This window comes from Alexandromys fortis, unplaced genomic scaffold (assembly GCF_014885135.2).
Source record: "Alexandromys fortis isolate MF-2015 unplaced genomic scaffold, M_Fortis_MF-2015_v1.1 scaffold_141, whole genome shotgun sequence".
Lineage (NCBI taxonomy): Eukaryota > Metazoa > Chordata > Mammalia > Rodentia > Cricetidae > Alexandromys > Alexandromys fortis.
This window is the reverse complement of record NW_026068060.1, coordinates 2,633,308-2,656,729: the sequence shown is the minus strand read 5'-3', so window position 1 is coordinate 2,656,729 and position 23,422 is coordinate 2,633,308. Positions and strand designations below refer to the sequence as shown.

The following is a 23,422-nucleotide window of genomic DNA, read 5'->3' as shown; positions in this document are numbered from 1 at the left end:
GGTGCACCCCCCGTGGTCCTGACATCCTTGCTCGTGTTCGTGTTCTCCCTCCATCTGCTCCTCATTGGGACCTTGGGAGCTCAGTCCAGTGCTCCAGTGTGGGTCTCTGTCTCTATCTCCATCCATCACCAGATGAAGGTTCTATGGTGATATGAAAGATATTCGTCAGTATTGCTATAGGATAGGGTCATTTCAGGTTCCCTAAGGAAGAAGTTAAACTTTCGTTATTTGCAGATGATATGATAGTGTACATAAGTGACCCCCAAAACTCCACCAAAGAACTTTTACAGCTGATAAATACCTTTAGGCACAAACTCTTATATCACAGCTGGATGAGGCAACACAGTAGCAGGAAAAGGACTGTAAGAACAGGCAAAATGAGTCAGAGACACTTAAAAACCCCAAGCTAAAAAACCACAGCATGTATGCAAATGCTTAGCATAGAGACATAGAGACATGCAGACACTGTAATTGTTGCTTCAGTTTCTGTGACACCCCACTAAATACATGCTTATAATATTGATTTTTTAGGTGTCCTTGGATAAAACATGCCATAATATATTCTTATTCTAGCACCATTTGTTGGATATGCTATTTTTATTTTATAGTTTTAGCTTCTTTGTAAAAAAAATCAGGTGTTTGTATGGATGTGAATTGATATCTGGGTCTTTGATTTGATTTCATTGGTCTTTCTGTCTGTTTTTATGCCAATATGATGCTGTTTTCATTACTGTTGCTCTGTAATAGAGTTTGAAGTAAGGGTTGGCAATGCCTCTAGAAGATTGTGCAGGATTGTTTCGTCTATTCTGGGTTTTTGTTTGTTTGTTTTTCCATATGAAGTTGAGTATTGTTCTTTTGAGGTCTGTGAAGACTTTTGCTAAGATTTTGATGGGCATTTCATTGAATGTGTTGATTGCTTTTGGTAAGAAAACCATTTTTACTATATCATTTCTAGCTACCCAAGAGCATGGGGGATCTTTCCATTTTCTATCATCTTCTTCAATTTACTTTTTCAAAGATTTAAAAAGCATATAGAAAAATGCAAATAGATCTATATCTATTGCCATGCTCAAAAGTCAAGTCAAAATGGATCAAAGATCTCAACATAAAACCAACCACACTGAACCTCATACAAGAGAAAGTAGGAAGTGACCTTCAATGTATAGGCACAGGAGACAACTTCCTAAATATATCAACAGTAGCACAAACACTGTGAGAAATAATTAATAAATGGGGAGTTCTAAAACTGAGAACTTTCTGTAAAGCAAAGGACACAGTCAACAAAGCAAAACAGTAGCCTATAGAATGTGAAGAGATGTTCATCAACCCCACATTAGATAGAGGGCTGATCTCCAAAATATACAAAGAATTCAAGGAACTTGACAGCAAAAGAAAAAAAAATAACCCAATAAAAAATGGGTATAGACCTATACAGAGAACTCTCAACAATTGAGTATCAAATGACTGAAAGACATTTAAGGAAATTCTCAACACTTTTGGCCATCATAGAAATGAAAATCAAAACAATTTTCAGATTCCATTACACATGTCATTATGGCCAAGGTCATAAACACTGATGACAGCTTATGCTGGAGACGATATAAAGTTAAAGTAACACTCCTCCATTGCTCTTGAAAGTGCAAACTTGTATAGCCACTTCGGAAAGCAGTATGGTGATTTCTCAAAAAATTAGCAAACTATCTACCTCAAAGACCAGCAATGCCACTTTTGACTATATACCCAAAGAATGCAAACTCATACCAAAAGGACATGTGCTCAATTATGTTCATAGTATCATTATTAATAGCAGCCAAAAACTGGAAATAACCTAGATGTTCCTTAAATGAAGAATGGATACAGAAAATGCGGTACATTTACTAAATGGCATACTACTCAGCAGTTAAAAACAATGACATCTTGAAATTTGCAGGCAAGTGGATGATTATAAAAAGAAAAACCATACTGAGTAAGGTAACCCAGATCAAGAAAGACAAATATAGCTTGTACTCACTAATAAGTGGTTTGTAGATACAAAGCAAAAAGAAGAAAAAAAAACACCCTATTATCCACAATCCCAGGGAACAAAGAGGACTCTAAGAAACACATATATGGATCTACATTGGAAAAAGACAAAAACAATGTCTCCTGAGTAACTTGGCATTGTGGGTGGCATGGCAGAGGGCAGTAGGAGCAGTAGGGCAGTAGGGGGAAAAGAGGGTAGCAGAAAAAAGTGTATATCTTAATAAAAACAATTAAAAATGCAAAAAAGTATTTTCTTTGCAGATAAAGGTATATTGTTGTATGCAAGTCTTTTTCTGGCTAGATAACTTGAGTTTTGTGGATGGCAGGTTTATATCACACTTAATGAAACACAGGGAAGTGTTAACAGTAATAATAGAGCACCAAAAGTGCTATTAAATTAGTAATATGTAAGAAAGTTAATATCTACTCTATTCTTCAAAGAACAATGTAAAGATTTTTGGGATAATAGAAAAATAAGTGGCATTCATATTTTTTTAATTTATTTCATATTTTTAAACCCCATTGTAATTATTATTAGAAAAAAATCTTATTTGATTATAATTAATTGTATAAATTTGTGATTCTTAGAAAAAAATCTTAAGGCCGGGCGGTGGTGGCGCACGCCTTTAATCCCAGCACTCGGGAGGCGGATCTCTGGGAGTTCGAGGCTAGCCTGGTCTACAAGAGCTAGTTCCGGGATGGACACCAAAACTACAGAGAAACCCTGTCACGAAAAAAAAAAATCTTAAATTGAGGGAGAGTTTTAGAAGGAGAAAAGGAAGAGTGGAGGGCTAACTTTCTAATGTCCGAGAGACAGGGAGAGAAAGGGGGGAGAGACAGAGAGAAATAGAAAGAGGAAACACAGAAAGAGACAGAGAGGAATACTGAGGGAAGTTACTCCCTCTGTCCACTCTGTATAGAGTTCATTTCTATAATGTATACAATGGAAAATGATACATACTCATAGAATAATTACGTGAATGAAGGTTTTTAATTTATTTATTTATTTATTAAAGATTTCTGTCTCTTCCCCACCGCCGCCTCCCCTTTCCCTCCCCCTCCCCCAAACAAGTCCCCCTCCCTCGTCAGCCCAAAGAGCAATCAGGGTTCCCTGCCCTGTGGGAAGTCCAAGGACCACCCACCTCCATCCAGGTCTAGTAAGGTGAGCATCCAAACTGCCTAGGCTCCCACGAAACCAATAGGCCCATTGCCATTGTTCTTGAGGTCTCAGTAGTCCTCATTGTCCACTATGTTCAGCGAGACCGGTTTTAACCCGGGCATTTTCAGACCCAGGCCAGCTGGCCTTGGTGAGTTCCTGATAGAACATCCCCCTTGTCTCAGTGTATCTTGGAGTGGGACATCCATAGAGTAGCAAGACGGGCTTGAAGGAAGTGACAAAGGACCCATAAGTCAATTACCCAAAGAAATAACAGCAAACCAAAAACTATGAGACAGTAATGTCATGGCGGTTGCTGTAGACTGTACGTTTGTAACTTCCTATGAAAATATAGTAGCTTCCTTTCTTATTCACATTTGCAGAATATTTAAAAATCTACACTAGTTTAAAAGCCAGGGAAATTTGATCTTGTGCAAATTTGCACAGCATTATTAAGATGATAAAAATCTTAGCATGGGTAGAGGAGAAACTCACAAGCCTACTACTTACTGAAGAGTTTTGGGCAATTTAGAACACTATGGAAGGCACAGTCAGTTTTCTTTAATGTAGTCCCTTATAGACTCCCCCATGCATGTACTAGCAGAAATAAGTGGACTTGGAATGTTAAAAAAAGAAATATATGAAGTTTGAAGGGAATGTGGTGTTCTTAGGTGTAGGAGGAGTTCTGAGGATTGATTAAGTTGTGGAATTGATCAAAACACATTGTATTTCTGTATAAAATTCTTAAACTACAAAATAAAAGTATTACAAAAGTATGTTGAATTAGAAGAAGCATGGAAAAGGTGGGTCATGTGGTATAAATTATACTTACATGAAAGAAATCTATTCTAGTAGTATTATGATTATCCTTAAGGTAACTAGAAGAGTGCATTTTAAATGCACCCATCTTAAAGTTGGTAACAAGTTAAACTCATGTATGTTCTAACTATGCTGACTTGGTCTCAGTCATTCAAATTCATAAGTCAGAACATCATATGTTATCGTGAGTTCTAGTTAACTTTCTGTTGCTGTGATTAACATCATTCGGAAAAAAAAAACATTGGGAAGAAGGGTTTATCTTATATTAAAAACTCTTGGGTCACATTGCTGTAAGAAATTAGAACAAGATCGGGATAGGATATTGAGGTAAGATCTGAAGAAGAGAAAACAGAGGGCCACTGCTCACTGGTTTACTTTTCTAGGCTGTCATCTCCCACTGTGGACTTGGCCTTCTAGCATTTTGCATCATGGATTATGTGTATACATCCCCATAAACGAATCTGTGGGAGCAATTTCTTCATAGAGCTTCCCTCTTTTAAGATGACTCTGCTTTGTGTCCGGTTTACAAAATAAAAAAAAAAATGTATATATATATTATGCATTCATAAAATGTAATTAAAATAAAATTAATCTGGAGTGCATCTGAATAATTAGAATGTAGTTCTATGACTGAACTCGTCAGGCTGCTTCACACCAGTTGCAGGAAGCTGACTCTTATTTAGTACACAAATGCACTATGCAAGCCTTACTATAGCACATGACATGGAAGCAACATTCAAGGCAGCTGCTGTCATTACTACAGTCTTTACACTGACAATAGTTATCGTATAGTACTTTATATTTCTACATCGTCTTGATATTTATTTCTATTATAATCCATCTACAGCATTACTTTTATGCTAGATTATACTTATAGTTCATTGATCAATGCTTCATTTAAAATAAGATTATTTGATTATTACTTTAATGTTATTCTTGATTTAAAAGAAAACAGTTAGTTCTAACAGCATATCTCACAAACAGCAGAATGAGGACAAAAATCTATCTCAGTACATAAACAGCTATGATAAAATCAGAAGTCTGTTGTGACCTAATTCACACACATTTTGTATCAATTTTTTCTAAGAAGCCTCACAACGCCCCAGTGGTCCAGCTGTGTGAATGCTTCTCAGCATGCATCCATGGCACTGCAATTGGTGTTTAACATTATCAAGTCTTTTATGACTCATAAAAGAGTCTTAAAGGACCTCGATGCACTTTGCTTTGCCTCCTGATTGCTCTTTTATTATACATCAGGAAGAAAATCAAATATTTGGTTTTCAGAAAACTTAAAAAGACTCTGTGTATTATTACAAAAATGGAAAGAAAATGAAATAAAAAACTAATTTCTTTGAAGAGGTGGTAGAGTTGGCCTGTTTTGCTTCAAATTGTGATAGCATGCCATTGAATTTTCTAGCCTCGCTTAGTATTGAGTGAAGAAACAAGAAAAACCACCACCCCAAACCAAAAACATGATTATTGAACCAGGTAAGATTATTATTAATTAATTTCAGGAAAATTTACTGAAAAATAAATGTGTTTATTCATCACTTCTTATTATCCTAAGTTGCCAATGGTTAATGAGATTATTGCATTCACTGGAGGCAACATTTTTACTGTAAACATATATAGCATTACAGGTAGTTTAATGACATAAGTTGGAAAGTTGGTCAATTTTTAATATTTCAAGTCAATCATAAAGATTGTCTTTATATTTATCCCCAATTTGTCCTTATGCTCACATATTAATGTTGTCCTTAAACTTACCAAAGGAACTTCACTTTGCAACAGACAGAGACAATTCCAGAAAACTAAAACTAATTAAAATACACAGTTATAGAATATAGTCCTAATGGATAGCTTCCTATAGCTGTGGGTCAGTGAACATTGGCAAAGAGAGATGAAAAGATTGTAAGAGTCAAAGATTATGGACTTTGGTGAAACTGTAATAGCCTAGTAATATTAGAAGTTACATATATAATTTATCACTGTCTATCTAAGCATGAGTTAAACTAAGAAAGAAACAATAAACATCAAAGTGGCTGTTGAGGACTGTGAGGCCTCAACTAAACACAAAGGATACAAGTAACTATGGAATATTTAGAGTAGTTGAGTCTTTCCCAGAGAGGATCACATTAATTAAGTATCTGATAACTGAAAACATATTACAAGTAACATTATATAGAATGTATTTAATACTATACACACACACACACACACACACACACAAAGGCATCATCAATGATAAATTTAAAGGAAGTCATGAATTTTTATGAGGGTAAAGAGGGAAGATTTAGAGGAGAAAAATTACTTATTTTTATTATAATCTATTTCAGAAAACTGAAATCAAAAATATGTATGGAAAAATTAAACCACTTTAAATAAAAAAATTATGGTGTGTGATGGTGTGTGTGTCTGTATGTGTGTGTGTATGTGTTGTGTGTATTTGTGTGTATGTGTGTGTGTGCATGTGTATGCATGTGTGTGTATGTGTGTGTATGTATTTAAAAGAGTTTGTTTATCTGTTTGTAAACTGGGTCTTGTCTAAATCTACAAATTATGAGATTATAGTTGTTGCCATCAGACCTGTTTTTTTTTGCAACTATTTTAATGATTCCTCCTTCCTTACTTCTTTAATTTCTTCTTTTCCTTCTTTCAGCCTTAATTCCTTCCTTTCTTCTTTCTTTCTTTCTTTCTTTCTTTCTTTCTTTCTTTCTTTCTTTCTTTCTTTCTTTCTTTCTTCACAAACTTTTCTTTTATCCTTCAAGGTAAATTTAAAACACTTAGAGAGTTCAGACAAGTATTTTAGGATTGTTAAAATTGACAAATGCTATAAAAGCTACTATAATTGTGATATGCACTGTATTAGATTTTGGTTCATTTGACATTATTTGACAGTAATTATTCAACATCTTTCTGGTGAATGTCTATTCTTGGTAAGACAGTTTTATTTTCTTAGACTTCTACCACTAAGCGATATTTGCATGCTCTGAAGTGCTACTTAAATAAATTTAAAATCTACCTTTCATGTTTTTAATTTCTTCTATTTTTGAGATTATAATAAAATTATAATGTTTTTCATCTCTTTCTACAAAACCCTCTCAAATAACTCCCCTTTTGTTCTTTTTTAAATTCATGGCCCTTTTCCTCTTTAACTGCTGTTACATGCGTATCTATGATGTATAGTCAGAATTTTATTTATTTATTTATTTATTTATTTTGAAAAATTACCACCTCCTCCCCGTTTCCCATTTCCCCCCCTCCTCCCACACATCTCCCCCTCCACCCACTCCCCTACCCCTCCCCCTCCCTCCCACTCCATTCCCCCTCCCTCGAGAATGATGAGCAGTCCAGGCTCCCTGCCCTGCGGGAAGTCCAAGGTCCTCCCACTTCTATCCAGGACCAGGAAGGTGAGCATCCAAACAGGCTAGGCTCCCACACAGCCAGTTCATGTATTAGGATTGAAACCTAGTGCCATTTTCCTTGGCTTCTCATCAGCCTTCATTGTCCGCCACGTTCAGAAAATCCATTTTCATCCCATGCTTATTCAGTCCCAGTCCCGCTGGCCTTGATGAGCATCTAATAGATCAGATCCACTGTCATAGCGGGTGGGTGCACCCCTCGTGGACCTGACTTCCTTGCTCATGTTTTCCCTCCTTCTGCTCCTCATTTGGGTCTTAAGAGCTTAGTCCGGTGCTCCAATTTGGGTCTCTGTCTCTATCTCGATCCATCGTCAGATGAAGGTTCTAAGGTGATATGCAAGATATTCATCAGTATGGCTACAGGATAGGGTCATTTCAGAGTCCCTCTGCTCAGTTGCTCAAGGTATTAGCTGGGGACATCTCCCTGGACACCTGCGAGCCGCTCTGGAGTCAAGTCTCTTGCCAACCCTAAGGTAGCTCCCTTAATTAGGATATAGTCAGAATTTTTAAAATAAACTATTTTCCTAAATATAATCTCTTGATAAACTGCTATGTATTATAATATCATTAAAACATTACTAAGTGGGGCTGGGGAGATGGCTCAGAGGTTAAGAGCATTCCCTGCTCTTCCAAAGGTCCTGAGTTCAATTCCCAGCAACCACATGGTGGCTCACAACCATCTGTAGAGGGGTCTGGTGCCCTTTTCTGTCCTTCAGGCATACACACAGACAAAATATTGTATACACAATAAATAAATAAATATTTAAAAAACATTACTAAGTGTTATTTTATTCGATAATTGTAAATGGTTGAATGAATATTTCCCATATATGATACTAAGAGATTCAAATGTTTCTTGAGCTTGAGGAATTAAGTATCTGCAATAAATGTTTAGATATAAATACTATAAGAAAAAATACATGAGGAAAAATTTCAAGGCTTAAAGAACACTAAAATAGCATAATTTCCTTAAATTTCTACAAATGCATAGAGACTTCTATGAACTCCAAGAAATTCTCGATATAATTTTCCTCACGAGAGTATGCAAATGACCAGTTCCTCACTATAGTGCAGAGTCATTTTGCTACTGGACAGTATTTGTTAAAACAAGCTTTCCATATCTTTGTAAATGAACAAAGCAAAGTAGTCTTGCATGGATATGGAGACTTGGATGGAAAACAGACAAAATTTATTGACTTAGATATAATGCCTTACATAAAAATGAAAATAGAAATGTAACTGAAAGCCAAAGGTTTCCTTTAAAATGTTGCCTATAAAGCATGTGCAGAACACTAGCACTATTACAACCAAAAGCCTAGTGTGTGTATGTGATTCAAAGAGTAAGTTTAGAGGGAACAGTTGAAAGAGTCAACTGGAAATTTTTCTGTAGCGTTGATACCATTTACCTGTTCTTAAATAGTAAATGCTGATTGCCATCTATTATTAGCAGAGAATTAGATGAAATGGAACTGAAAAACAAACAAACAAGAAACAAATATGTAATTTCCAGAAGGTCTATTTTTTAGAACATGGAAAAATCTATGCAGAAAAAAAGCAAAGAAAATTAGAAACAAAAGATATACTAATGTTTTAATTGAGAGAATAATGATAACTGAGTCTTTCTTAATAGAATGTTATTTCTTTGTAATTGAGACTGGATTATTCATTTCATATGAAGTTTTTGTGTCAAAGTACTTTTGATGAATGGAAATACAGTCTTTATGGTATTATTAAATAGAAATAGAATTAAGTGTTATTAATTTGGTATTTTTGTGTCAATCATGGTTTTAGGCACAGATTTAAAAACATGCAAAAATTGTAGTTGAGATAGGCAATATTTTTTTGTAATTTCCATAACACAATAATTGAGATATACCAAGGATATTTCAGGAACCTGAGGGTATATCTAATCTCATTTGCAAGCACCACGGCAAGGGAAGGTGCCATTTTTAACCTGTAATAAAGTGACAGATGCTTGTATCAAATCAGCGTTTTCAGAGAAGCAGTTCATTTCAGCATATACTTGTACCTGAGGAACATCATTTGCATACTGTCATGGGTGAGTGAAGCCGTGAACTGTGATTTGCTTAGGTTCATTTCAGGGTGTGGAAGAACAGCTCGGTTTATGAAAAACTTTAATCTTATTCATAAAAAATTAAAGAGAAAATGCATAGCTTCTATGCCTCTTTTTTAAATACCAAGAAATTCATTCTACTTTTTATTCATGTATGAACTGCCTATAAAAAACTGTACCCTTTTGGTTAGCCTAATAATTAAGCACTGTTGTTTCATGTTACAATCTTAGATTTTCTTATAGATAAATTTTAGATCAATTCTATTTAATATTTATGTGTTCTGAGCACTTCTAGAATTCAGTCTGTTGCTATTACAGCCAACATACTTGAAAATTATTTTAATATATTAATCTAATATGTGAAAAATATGATGATTTTATTGGGTCACTTTTTAGGAAAGCATTTTGTGATTTAGATCATTGGGAGAGCAGGATTATTTGCAAGGTTTATTAATTATATTTCCTATATTTTATTAATCTGTATTTATATTTCTTTCTTATTTACATTTTGTTTAATATTTAATCCTATTGAATTTGTTTATTTCCTTTAACTTTTTGAAATTTATATTTTTAAGGTATATGTGAAGCTATCTGTTTTAATTCCATGTAAATGTGGGTATCTCTGTAGAACAGAAAAGGGAGTTGTATCTCCTGTAGCTGAAGTTATCTTCAGCCACCCAACATGGGTGTTGAATTCTAATACTTTTCTAGACTCTGTGTCCTTTAATTTTATATCTTACATGCACAACAAAGATTTTATTTATTTGCTATATATTAAAAAATTACATTAAAATCTATCTGTCCTTCTAGTGTTATACATACACTACATATAAATATTTAAAAGTTTTGCTTTGTATTTTATGTGTCAACGTCATGACTGAGGCAGACATAATTTCACCTTCTTTTTGCATCTTTCTAAAGATATTTACTTCAGGGTCTCTCTCTTGGCAGAGATAGTCAATTAATAATTATATCATAAATATGTGGATATAAATTTTCCTTCAACCTCTTTTTTCCACACTGAGGGATAGCCAAGAATATATTTCTATATCTGTGTTAACTTTAAACTAAAGCTATATACTATCATAGATTCATTATGTAAAAATAAAAGTGTCAAGCATCATTGAACTGTTTGACCCTTGATGGCATCTACCATTGTATTTCTATCCTGATTCTTCTTCAACATACTATTAATTTATGTAACCATATTAGTTTAAGTAAGTTTTTCATTAGCTTTTTTCTTCATTTATTATGATTACATTATTTTATCATAGACTTCTTTCTGTTCAATATGATTTACTTTCTAGAAACACAGAGAACCCCAGATCCACAAAAACATAAACCACACTATGTATGAGTTTTCCAATTTCAATCAACATCTTAAATAATTATGCCAGTTTTGGTGCAAATAAGATTTGAGAACAATATTTGATGAGCAAAATTTAAGAATAGAAAATATATTTTTACTTTAAATTTTGTTATTTATATGGATAGGTGGAGGTAGCACACTGTCCCTATTGTTCATTACAATAAAATACAATATCAGGAATTTTATATAATTTGGTATATGCATTTTCCCCCTTTTTTCATTAAAATGTTCATAAATGTATTTTTACCTAAAAACAAAGATGTTAGATTATTTTATTTAGATGAAAATGTTTCAGGTATGAATTTATTATGTTTTATACATTTCTAAATAACAGTTCTAATTAATACAAAAATAATTCCAAATTATTAAGACATGCTTTCCCACGATATCGAATGAAAAAAAAAAAAAACAGTAGATACACAAATCTCATTTCTTCAGCCTTGTTCAGGACCCATATAATTCTGAAAGTGCCAGAGACCTGTCACTGTTGTTTAAGCCCTGGCAAAGTTCACAGAGAGCTCATCAATGCACAGTGAGAATTAATGTGCCGTCCTCATTACCCTGCAGAGTCCCTTTGTTAAGGCAGTCAATTCCTTGCTGTTTGTACAGTTGTGCAGTTGTAATCCTTGGATGCTTGCCAGGAAAAGTCCTCGTAACAAAATGTTTTCTTTTATCCTCCTGTTTTCAAATTAATCTGTCAGGATGGTGTAAAATATTTTTTGAGATATGATAAAGCTTTCTGTCAGTCAGTAATCTTAAGTCATTATATCACCCTGAATGAACAATATTAATTGTTATGTATGAATAATTGTCAATTCACTTATTTCAATCTATTTCTTTAACCAAATTGTTTAGCATGTCTTACCAACAGATAAGGTTGAATAGTTAATTAAATTAAATTTAAAGTGTATGTATTTATCATTATTAAAAATAGTATCTGCTATGCTACATTAAAAAACAAATCAAATTTGCCCTCAATTTTTAAAGGTAATTTTTTATAGCATGTGCCACATGGCAAGTATGTTCTTATATGTTTATATTTGCATAGAGAAATTTATGCTGATGTATACTATACCTATGAATATATATTTTTCTATATGTAGATAAATATTAATAATATGTCTGAGAAGGAAAGAAGAATTTATGTAGATAAAAATTTTCTGTTTTCAAGAACAATGACTCTTTGTTTATTAGTATCAATATAAAGCTTGAAAAATTTAGTGAATATTTGTACTTGTTTTCCCTCTGAAATTCATCTTCAGTTTAATATTTGTTAACTCATCTTTTGTTTACAGTTGAATGATAACCAATCTTTCAAATGTATTTTGTTTTAACACAGTTTGACAAAATATAGCCTGTATGATGCTACTGAATAAGTCAGATTCCACACCCTTCTTCACTCTTTATTGAAATATGATCTTGAACAATTTGTGAAAGTCCCTGAGGCTCACTTTGCTCTGCTAAGAAAGCATAAATATGAAAGCATGTGTGTCACAATAGCATGGTACACATTATGTACCATGAAAAGTATGAAGTTCATTTCACAGAGATAAGTATCTTAGAAATATCCAGTGCAGTGTGTTATCCTTGTAGAAGCATAAAAATGCACTGGACTGGATAAGAGCACAAATATCATATACAAAAAAAGAGAATAATAAATTTAAAAATAAAATCTATTGATTTTTGTTTGTGAGTCAAGCCATCTCAGAAGTCAAAATACAACACTGGAAAAAACGACAGCATCAAAATGTGGACCTAGTCAAACTGAATATCTGTTTGTAAAAGAATGCTTTTGGATCCATATCTATCATGCTGCAAAAACACCAGTTCAAAAGAATCTAAAACCTTTACATTAAACCAGATGCACTGTATATGATAGGAGGGAAAATGAGAAATTGGCACAGAAGATGATTTTATGAACAGAACACTGATATCACAGACACTAAGATCAACAATTTACTCTGTAGGAATCCAAAGAGGGACAAACCCTGGGTCCTTCCCCCCAATTCCTCTCTTTTCTAGCCAGCCAGAAGGAGAGGTTCCTGTAGGCAGGCTCCTCCAAAAACCAACACTATCCACCAGACTATATAATCTACTAGCCACACCCTGCCCACAAAGTCACCTATCCTCCTGCAACCTTGGTTGAACTCTGAAACACAGCTTGCTCCAATACTGAGAAAACTCAAGATGAGAGTGAACAGCCAAATGATGGGACACCCACTCTCTAGAACCTCCACAGTGGGACAAATCCCCGGGCCCGTCCCCCAACTCCCTTGGCTTTTCTAGCCAGCCAGCAGAAAATTTTTCTGCAGATACCCCCTCCCCAAAACTTAACTCATCCACTGGACCCGCTAAGTTACTAGCCCTACCCTGCCACAAACTCCTGAAACCTCTGTAGAACTCTGAAATACAGCTTGTTCCACAATGAGGGGACTTAAGAGCTTACTACAATACTAAGGAGACTAAGAGAGAGGACAAAGAGAGTGAGCCACGAGAAAAGACCAAGAAAGCAGGTTTAGAGAGACCTCAGATGCTTTCTGAGACACAGACATTGACAGTACAGAGAAGATCAAGAAAAAAATTCCAAACATTCAAGACAGGTACGGCAAGGATGGAAATAAGGTGCAAGACACTGACAGCCTCATTTGAAGGAAGAGATGGGTAGGCATCAATGCAAGAATTCATTCAACAACCTAAAAAGCAGCATGGTAACACCAGATCCCAATGGTCATTCAACAGGAAGACTTGATCATTCTAACCCAGAAGCAGCAGAAGAAAATGACATTAAGTATAACTTTATGAAAATGATGGAGACTTTAAAGAGGAAATGAAAAACTCACATAAAGAAAATAAAAATAAAACAAACACAAAATTGGAAGAAATAAATACCTCAAAGAAACCCAAGAAAACAAGAAAATAAAAGAAAAACAACCAAATGGATGAAGCAAACAGTTTAAGACTTGAAGACTGAAACAGAAGTAATAAAGAAAACAAAATCAGATAATTCTGGATGTGGAAAACATGGGCAAATTAACAGGAACTACAGAGACAAGTATAACCAACAGAATACAAGAGAGAAAAAAGAATCTCAGGTGTTGAAGATACTATAGAGGAAATAGAATTATGGGTCAAAGAAAATATTAAAACAAAGAAATTCTTAACACAAAACATCCAGGAAATCTGGGACACCATATAAAGACCATACCTAAAAATAATAGGTGTAGAAGGAGGAAAACTCCAGCACAAAGACACAGAAAATATAGTCAACAAAATCTTAGAAGAAAATTTCCCAACCTAAAAAATGATATCCCAATGAAGGTACAAGAAGCTTACAGAGCACCAAATAGACTGGGAAAAAAGTCCCATTGCCATATAATGATCAAAATGCAAAGAAAGAATATTAAGAGCTGCAAAAGAAAAATATCAAGTAACATATAAAGGTAGAATCAGAATTACACCAAACTTCTCAGTGGAAACCATGAAAGCCAGAATGTCCTGGGTAGACTGCTGCAGAACTAAGAGACCAGAGATGCCCAGACTACTATACCCAGTAAAGCCTTCAATCACCATCAATGGTTAAAACACAATATTCCATGACAAAACCAGATTTAAACAATACATATCCACAAACACAGCTCTACAGAAAGTAGGTTAAGGAAAAGCCCAACCCAAGGAAACTAACTGTACCTAAAAAACACAGGCAAGAGGTAAATCCCCACTAGCAAAAGTCAAAGAAGGGAAACACACAAACCCTACTACTGGATTAGCAACTACTGGTCATTAATAGCTCTTAATACTAATGGACTCAATTCTTTTATAAAAAGACACAGGCTACGAAATATGAAATATGAATTCGAAAACAAGATACAGACTTCTGCTGTATATAACAAACACACCTCAACCTCAAGGACATACACTACCTCAGAATAACAGGTTGGTAAAAAGGTTTTCCAATCAAAAGGACCTAAGAAACATGTGATATTCTAATATCTAACAAAATAGATTTCAAACCAAAATCAATCAGAAGAAATGGAGATGGACACTTTGTACTCATAGCAGGATCAATTCATCAAGATGTAGTCTCAATCCAGAACATCTATGCCCCTAATACAAGAGCACCCACATATGTAAAAGAAACATTACTAAAATTTCAATCACACATAAAACCTCACACAGTAATAGGAGATTTCAACACTCCACTCTCACCAATGGACAGGTCAAACTTAACAGAGAAATAAGAGACTTCTGGTTTTCTTTGATGGCAAATTCTTGATGTTTTTAGATCCCAGGAAAACAATGCTTCTTTGAGGCTTAGTCCTCTGTGTATACCATTCTTCTCCTTATTGTGTTCTCACCTACACACTTTTACAATTACTCATGTGCTGTTAAGTTCGGTTACTGACTCAGCCTTTCTCTTGAAGACAGTCAATTTAATTATTCTTGGTGAGTTCAGTGTTTTTTATAGAAGATCATCTATCACTCTGAACAGCAAAGCTTCTTGAATTCATGTCTAGATACCTCTCAACTGCCTCTCTTACTGTTACATTATAATTATCTGAGTCACACTATTTGAAAATGACTGCTGTATAAATTCAATGCTGCCTTCTGCTTATTCAGTAACTCTTCCTTAGTATTCCAATTTTGACTTAATCAATATATAAGCTGAATGGTCATGTAAGTTATTCCTCAAATCTTTTCTCATCAGTATACTTTCAGTTGCTCAAATTTACTACTCCATCTATGACAGAATTTATGCTTTATCTGTTGGTTCATAGCACTTACCATTCTAGAAATCTGACCCTGTGCTAATGTCATTATCTGTTTTACTGTTCCTCTCATAGAAAGGTAAACTAAGATTGAGAAGGATAGCGAGATGGGAAAAAAATCTGTATAAAATATACTCAGAGATCACTAGTGCTTGAGAAAATTCCCTTCAGTGTCATTGTAGCCACTGTTCTCTATTTAAGTTGCAATGGTGTTCTAAATTTCTCCCTTACTCCTTTTAGCTGGTGATATAGGAAAACATATCCTTGAACTGTAAAAGATACTCTTGTGTCCTAAAGAGAATGACAACTAATGTATCAAAACGTTCTTCCTCAATGTTTCCTTCCAAATGGATAAAATGTTTTATTATGATGTTCTTATCCCTTCTCACTTTTTGAGGTGATCAAGAAGTTCGTCATTTTTTTTACATAGTATACCATTTTTATCTTTATATTCTGCTTTGATTTTTATGTACAGGAATTTTCTGTACCTCATCTCTTTCTCTGTAGACACCATCCCTTTCCTATAGATTTATTTTTATTATTTTTAAATGATTAGGTCTTAATTAAAGAATAGAATTTCTCTTTCTCTGTTAGCTACTGTTTTAGGTAGCGCATTGAGGTATTTTTTTAAACATTCTGTTCAATGTCCATTACTGTGAATTGATAACTCTTCTAAAATTTTTGATCTCATGTTGCGTTAAAAATTATTCCTATTAATGTTTTCAAATTGCTGACAAAGAAGATGTTTTAGGCTTTATTTAGTATTACTTATAAGAACCTACTCAATTATCTTCATCTGTTGTATGTATGTATGCATTCATATATCTTTGTATGTATCTTATTTCTACTTTAATCTATCAGACACCTATCAGTCACCTATCTATCATCTATCTATCTATCTATCTATCTATCTATCTATCTATCTATCTATCCATCTATCATCTATATATCTATTTATCTCTTTATACTCCCATTCTCTCTGGTCTCTCTTTTTACTCTCTTCAGAGTATATTTTTTTCCATTCACATCTGAAGAAATAGATCTTAACGTATTTCAAGGTTACATACTCAATACTGTGAATAGAAACAGATTAGCCATTTTACTAGCAATTTCTTTAAGAAGCCTAATTGTTTTGAGACTAGATAAGAAATGCTACTAATATATTGTAATTTGTGAGCACAACTTATGTTTAAATAATACAGTTGAGAGATGGAATAGTAGAGAATAAACACTGAGTGAAAGATAAACAGATCCAGTAGAAAAGGGCATGTCAAGCTATGTGCAGAGAGTTGAAAAAACAATAGAGAGGGGAAAAACTCACAATAACCAAATATTTTAAAATTATAAGGTTACCCTTGATATAAAATATAGCTATTAAAAGTTATAGCGTAAAGAAGGTGATAAGGACAAAAATATTTTAATGTCAATAATCTATGTTTAAAAGAATTAACTCCACAACACAATGGATTTTAAAATGAGGTAAATAATTTGACAATGATAGTTTAAGTTACTTGTCATCATAAAAATGAGCTCATAAATTATATTCAATACAATGAGTTAGTTAAGTGAAGGAGATATTCATTGATTTAACTAACAGACAGTGCAGAAAGACTAAAATAGAGTCATTGAAAAGACTAAAAGACATAGAGGGCAGTCAATGTATCTAGTGTGCCTTAAGGAAGGAGAAAATAACTTACAGGAGAACATTCTTACTATTGAAATCAAAACTTGATTATAAAATATAACTCCAGCAGCACAGACACTGAGAGAAACAATAAATGGGACCTCCTGAAATTTTAATGCTTCTGTAAAGCAAAGGACACGGTCAACAAGAAAAGACAACAGCCTACAGAATGGGAAAAGATCTTCCTCAACCCCACACCAGATAGAGGTCTGATCTCAAAAATATACAAAGAACTCAAGAAATTGATCATCAAAAGAACAAATAATCCAATAAAAAATGGAGTACAGACCTAAACAGAGAACTCACAACAGAGAAAACAAAAATGGCTGAAAGACACTTAAGGAAATGTTCAACATCCTTTGTAATCAGAGAAATGCAAATCAAAACAACTCCTAGACTCCATCTTACACCTGTAAGAATGGCTAAGATTAGAAATACTGATGGCAACTTATGCTGGAGATGTTGTGGGGAAAAGGGATCACTTCTGCATTGCTTGTGGGAATACAAGCTGGTACAGCCCCTTTGGATGTCAGAATGTTAATTTCTCAGACAATTAGGAAGCAACCTTCTTCAAGACCCAGTAATACCACTTTTGGGTATATATCCATTGGATGCTCAATTGTGCCATAAGGACATGTGCTCAACTATGTTCATAGCAGCATTGTTTATCATAACCAGAACCTGGAAACAACCTAAATGCCCCTTGACAGAAGAATGGATAAGGAAAACTTTGTACATTTATACAATGGAGTACTACACACCAGAAAAAAAATAAGAACATTTTGAATTTTGCAGGAAAATTAATGGAACTAGAAAACATTATTTTGAGTGAGGTAACCCAGACACAGAAAGACAATTATCACATGTACTCACTTATAGGTGGTTTTTAAACATAAATCAAAGAAAACCAGCTTACAAATCGTAATCCTAGAGAATTTAGACAACACTGAGGACATTAAGAGAGACTTACATAGATCTAATCTACATGGGAAGTAGAAAAAGACAAGATCTCGTGAGTAATTGGGAGTATGGGGGCCTTGAGGGAGGGTTGAAAGCAGGAGGGGAGAGACAGGGAGGTGAGCAGAGAGAAATGTAGAGCTCAATAAAAATCAATAAACAAAACAAAACAAAACAAAAACAGAAACATAATGTTTAAAAGATGGATGAAGCTAGAGTCAGAGACCCACATTGGAGCCCTGGACTGAGCTCCCAAGATCCAAATGAGGAGCAGAAGGAGGGAGAACATGAGCAAGGAAGTCAGTACCCTGAGGGGTGCACCCACCCACTAAGACAGTGGGGCTGATCTAATTGGAGCTCACAACAGCAAGCTGGACTGGGACTGATGGAGCATATGAGCAAACCGGACTCTCTGAACGTGTCAGACAAGGAGGGCTGACTGAGAAGCCAAGGACAATGACACTGGATTTTGTTCCTACTGCATGTACTGGCTTTGTGAGAGCCTAGTCTGTTTGGATGCTCACCTTCCTAGACCTGGATGGAGGGGAGAGGACCTTGGACTTCCCAGAGGGCAGGGAACCCTGACTGTTCTTTGGACTGGAGAGGGAGGGGAAAGAGAATGGGGGGAGATATAAGGGAGAAGGGGAGAGAAATGGGAGGAGAGGAGGAGGTGGAAATTTTTAAGTAAAAAAAAAAAAGAATTGATCCATTACCCAATGAAAGACAACACACACACACACATGCATATACCCAAGCACACAAACATGCACACAAAGAGTGAGACAAGTAAACACATAAAAATTCATCAGATAAATTTCTAATACATTTGTTGATGAAAGACATTAAATATACACATAATAAGAAATTTTAGTATTCTCTGCTGAGACAAAAAGTCCCTTGGAGAGCTACAGAAATTAAAATTAAATAGATCCATTTCTGGGGCAATCAAACATAGGAAGAATTATCTGTAGAGAGTTTGAGTCTCAAGTCAGTTCAGAATCCATATTTGTTATCTGCTATGTTTCTTGCTCAGAATTAGTATAAAGCATCTTGTAAACATTCCCCTAAATACTCCATTGAGTTCTTCTTTATCTAATTGATTGTGATGTTATAGTTTTTCTGGTGTTTGGCTTCAAGGATCCTTATATGAGCATTGAAAGGATTACATTTGAATATGCATTAGACTCTTCCATGTCTATCACTAAATTGTGATTAATAGATCTGTCACAGTATTTCATTGTTGAAAAAACAGAAACATTTTCCACTTCACTATAGATATAATATGAATTATTAATTTAATTAAGAAATTATAATTAATTTATGAAATATTGGACATTCATTGGACAGAATGTGGAAAATCATTCTGTATATGTGTTGCATGTATTCGTTCATGAATAAAGCTGTTTTGGCCAATGGCTTAGCAGAGTAAAGCCAGGTAGGAAATCTAAACAGAGATCTAGAGAGTAGGCAGATTCAGTGAGATGCTATGTATCTGCCAAAAAGAGAGATACTAGAAGGAATCTTACTCGTAGGTCGCAGCCTCACAGCAATATAGATTAATAGAAAATGGTTAATTTACCATATAAGAATTATCCAGTAATATGCTTGAGCCATTGACCAGTGTTTTAATTAATATAGTGTCTATGTGATTAGTTGGGTTTTAGCAGCCGGAAAATGAACAAGCAGTTTCTTTTTATGTATGATACTAATATGGGTTGACTACATCCATAAAACATGAAAGAGCTTAGGAAGGAATTCTATACACAAAAACAAACAGTGGTAAGAATTGCTTTTTGGTAGCAGCATTTTTTTTGGGTGGCATCTGTTTGCTAGAGGCAAGCAGAGTCGTGATCCCTTTAAAAGAAGTCTTTGTGACTCAGTATTATCAGCAAAAAATGAGTAATTTCTTTAAGAGTCAGCTTCCTGGTTCATGCTGGTAGTACAAAACTCTGGCCCTTTCAGAAGGTCCTGCACTTAAATGGGGTTTGTAAGCAGAGTGATACTAGTTGCTTAATGGTGACAGACCTGCTGTATCCCTGGATCTGTGGCCTTGAGATAGGTTTGCAGAGTTGGTGGTTAACATGCCTCCACCATGTTCGACTAGGATATGGCCAAAAGACAAAGCAGCCATAGTTCTAACCACACCACTTAGCATTTTAAGAAACTAGTCAGAAAATGATTGCAGATATACAATAAAGACAAACTCACACAAAAAGAAACCACTGAATAGGTCACAGTGTGTTAAAAAAATGTACGTAGACTTGGGAGAGAGGGTAAAAAGAGTATTGAGAGTTAGAAAAACAAGTACAGACAATCATAGAGTAGAGGACTAAGATAATAAAATAAATATTAAAAAGTCATAGAGTAAAAATAAATAAACCACATAAAGATGGAATACACATAGAGAGTCTGGATTATGTATATTATTGTGTTTTCTTTGGATTTTTTGACTTCAGAGAAACATTTGATTCTGGGGTCTGCTTAGTTAAATCAACATAAAAGTATTTTGACTTCAAAATTTGAATCTAAGGATATGTTACTTTAGAAAATAGGGTCTGCGTTTGTTTCCACAGAACTTGTGGATTTCTTCCAAGCTAATGTGCTTTGATAGAACAAGACCCCATGAGAGGTCTCTATGAAACCTAAATACCTTGCCCAACAAACATCAGAAAGAAGTCTGGAGAAAACTACACCTGAAGTACCAAAATGATTGCTTATAAATGTTTGTTTTCATTCATAGAGGGATGTGATATAGAGATGAATACTTTACATTGGTATGGATCTTGGTCTACTGATACGAATTTAAGGTTGATTTTGTTAAACTGTGTATATGTATTCCTGCTCTTGTTTAAGGTATTGTGTTTTTATAGCTCTTTCAAAAACATAATGTACAATTATGAAATACAGATTAACAGTCATCTGTAGTCAAAGATTGCTTGTTTCCCAACTGCTCAGACCTGAATAATCACACAAAACTTTATTGATTAATATGTTGCTCAACTGATAGCTTAGGTGTCTTTCTAGCTAGCTCATATATTAAATTAAACCATTTCAATTAATCTGTGTATTGGCATGAGGCTGTGGCCTAGCAGCATTGTTCTCTAGACTACTGATGTGAAAGTACCCTCTATGTGCTGTGATTACCGTTAATGAATAAAGAAATTGCTTTGGACCTGTAGCAAGGCAGAACTTAGGATTTTCCATCTTTACAAGGCTTTTTTTTACTTCTATTCTTCTAACCTATGTCTGTGTGTACTCTTTTTTATATTACTTTTACTGTCTCTTCAAAACTTTATTTTTTATAACTGTCTCTACTCTTTTTCTTCTCTCTCCCAAGCCTATGTACATTTTAAAATATACTATGTGTTATTCAGAGGTTTATTTGTCTGAATCTGTCTTTATTGTGCATCTGTAATCATTTTCTGACCAGGAGTGCTTTTAAAATGGTAAACAGCTTGGTCACAGTGGACCTGGATGCTGGCTTCACCTCTCTCAGCCTTTCTAAATGTTGAAGGTACTTTTACCCCCAGCTCTGGGACTGCCAGGTGGGAGCCATCCTCACCACCTCAACCCATGTTGCCACCAAGTAAGTTGCAGCATGCTGCCAAAAAAACTCCATTCAGGTGTTTGGCCTCCTGAAAAGTCCAGTGCTATTCATGCAAATAGCATGAAATGGGACACCTTCTTAAAGGAGCTGCCCAGGTTTTACTGCTACCACTGAGGCGGGCAGCCTTCTCTTAGAGAAGCTGTGCTCACTGACAGCAAACAGAAGATATCTGAAAAATGAAAACACAGCTACCAAGAAGCTGCCCTTTTTTCTTGGTCTAGATGCCACATTGGGTGCCACTTTGCAGTCAGACACTGCTCATTTTTTCAGGATTGCTGAGACCCCAATAATTACACAGAAACTATACTAAATACAACACTCTTCGACCAGTATTTAGGTATCTTTCCAGCTAGCTCATTTCTCTTAAATTAACTCTTTCTATCAATCTGTGTACTGCCAAAATGCTGTGTCTACCAGTAAGGTTTCTAAGGTTCAGGCACTTTTTTTCTCTTTTGGTGCTACAAGGCGTTTCCTTGACTCTACCAACTCTCTCTATATGTCTCTTCCAGTCTGGCTATATTCTGCTAAATGGTTGGCACAAACGTCTTTTTTATTATGTGTTGGCAACAAAACAAATTCATGGCATACAGAAGGGAATTCTACATCAGTTTTCTATCATAATAAAATTTTTATTCATATTAGTTAGGTTTTCTAGATCTACAAAGATGTATTTCAGTTGTATTGATAATCTTCCACACTTCAAAGACCTACAGAATTTTACATTTAAAATGTTTTAAGAACTTAGACTTTTCTCAACAGTAAGGTTGATAAGCACTGAAAAATTTTATTATGTAATTTGCCTTCAATGTGGCAAGGCTACTAGTTTGGAAAAAAAAAAAACTGCTATTGCCATCACTGCTTGATAATATGCTGTTTGAACTAGACATGCACAAGGACCCATAGTAAAGTGACTGCTAAACTTTCTAAAAGAATCGTGGTCCTTTGCAGTTCTTGCTTTACAGATGAAACTGCCAGACATTCTGCAGCACACAGAAGAAAGCAACTGATGAATTTTGCCCTTATAAGGCAAACCAGACCTTCAAATTTCCTGCTTCATGGAAAAGTCTCCCAGTTTCTATGAGCCCATAGGCTGACAATGGATACCCCAATGTTACAAAAGGAATTTGGGTGACTATCCAGGCAGCGAGGTGTCTCTGTTAATTCTAGAGTATTGGAAGTTGCTTACAATGCACTTCCTGTTAACAGATAATATTACATCCTTCTGGTGTCTTTGGTAGAATTAAAGATAGATAGTTAAAGTTTTACTTAGTTATGATAAAAGATAAATTAGATATAAAATTTAAGACTCACAAAGATATGATAGATGATAGGATATTTTCTTTAATTTGCCAAATGTAAATGGACTAAATATTCTCTTTCTTTGACAGTGTTGCTATTTTGTTCTTTCAGACTTTAGACTTTTCCGTTATTTTTCCTTCCCACATAAGTATTTCATTTACTCAACTTCTTAATTTCCACAGACTGTGATCTCCCACTTCTGTGAACTTTTTGAATGGATGCATGAATGATTATGTGTGTGTGAGTG

The 23,422-nt window shown here is 34.7% G+C and overlaps 1 protein-coding gene across 4 annotated transcripts in view; it reads left to right on the top strand.

Annotated features, from left to right (window-relative positions):
* The window catches only part of Grik2 (glutamate ionotropic receptor kainate type subunit 2), a 600,544-nt gene that overhangs the window by 426,310 nt on the left and 150,812 nt on the right, over nt 1-23,422 (top strand). Inside the window, exon 12 of one of the 4 annotated variants that reach the window (XM_050120165.1) lies at nt 5,415-5,485. The exons of the other annotated variants lie outside the window; for them this stretch is intronic. Coding sequence (XP_049976122.1) covers nt 5,415-5,480 — 66 coding nt within the window. The 3' untranslated portion in view covers nt 5,481-5,485. The remainder of the gene's footprint in view (nt 1-5,414; nt 5,486-23,422) is intronic. 4 annotated transcript variants of the gene reach the window in all.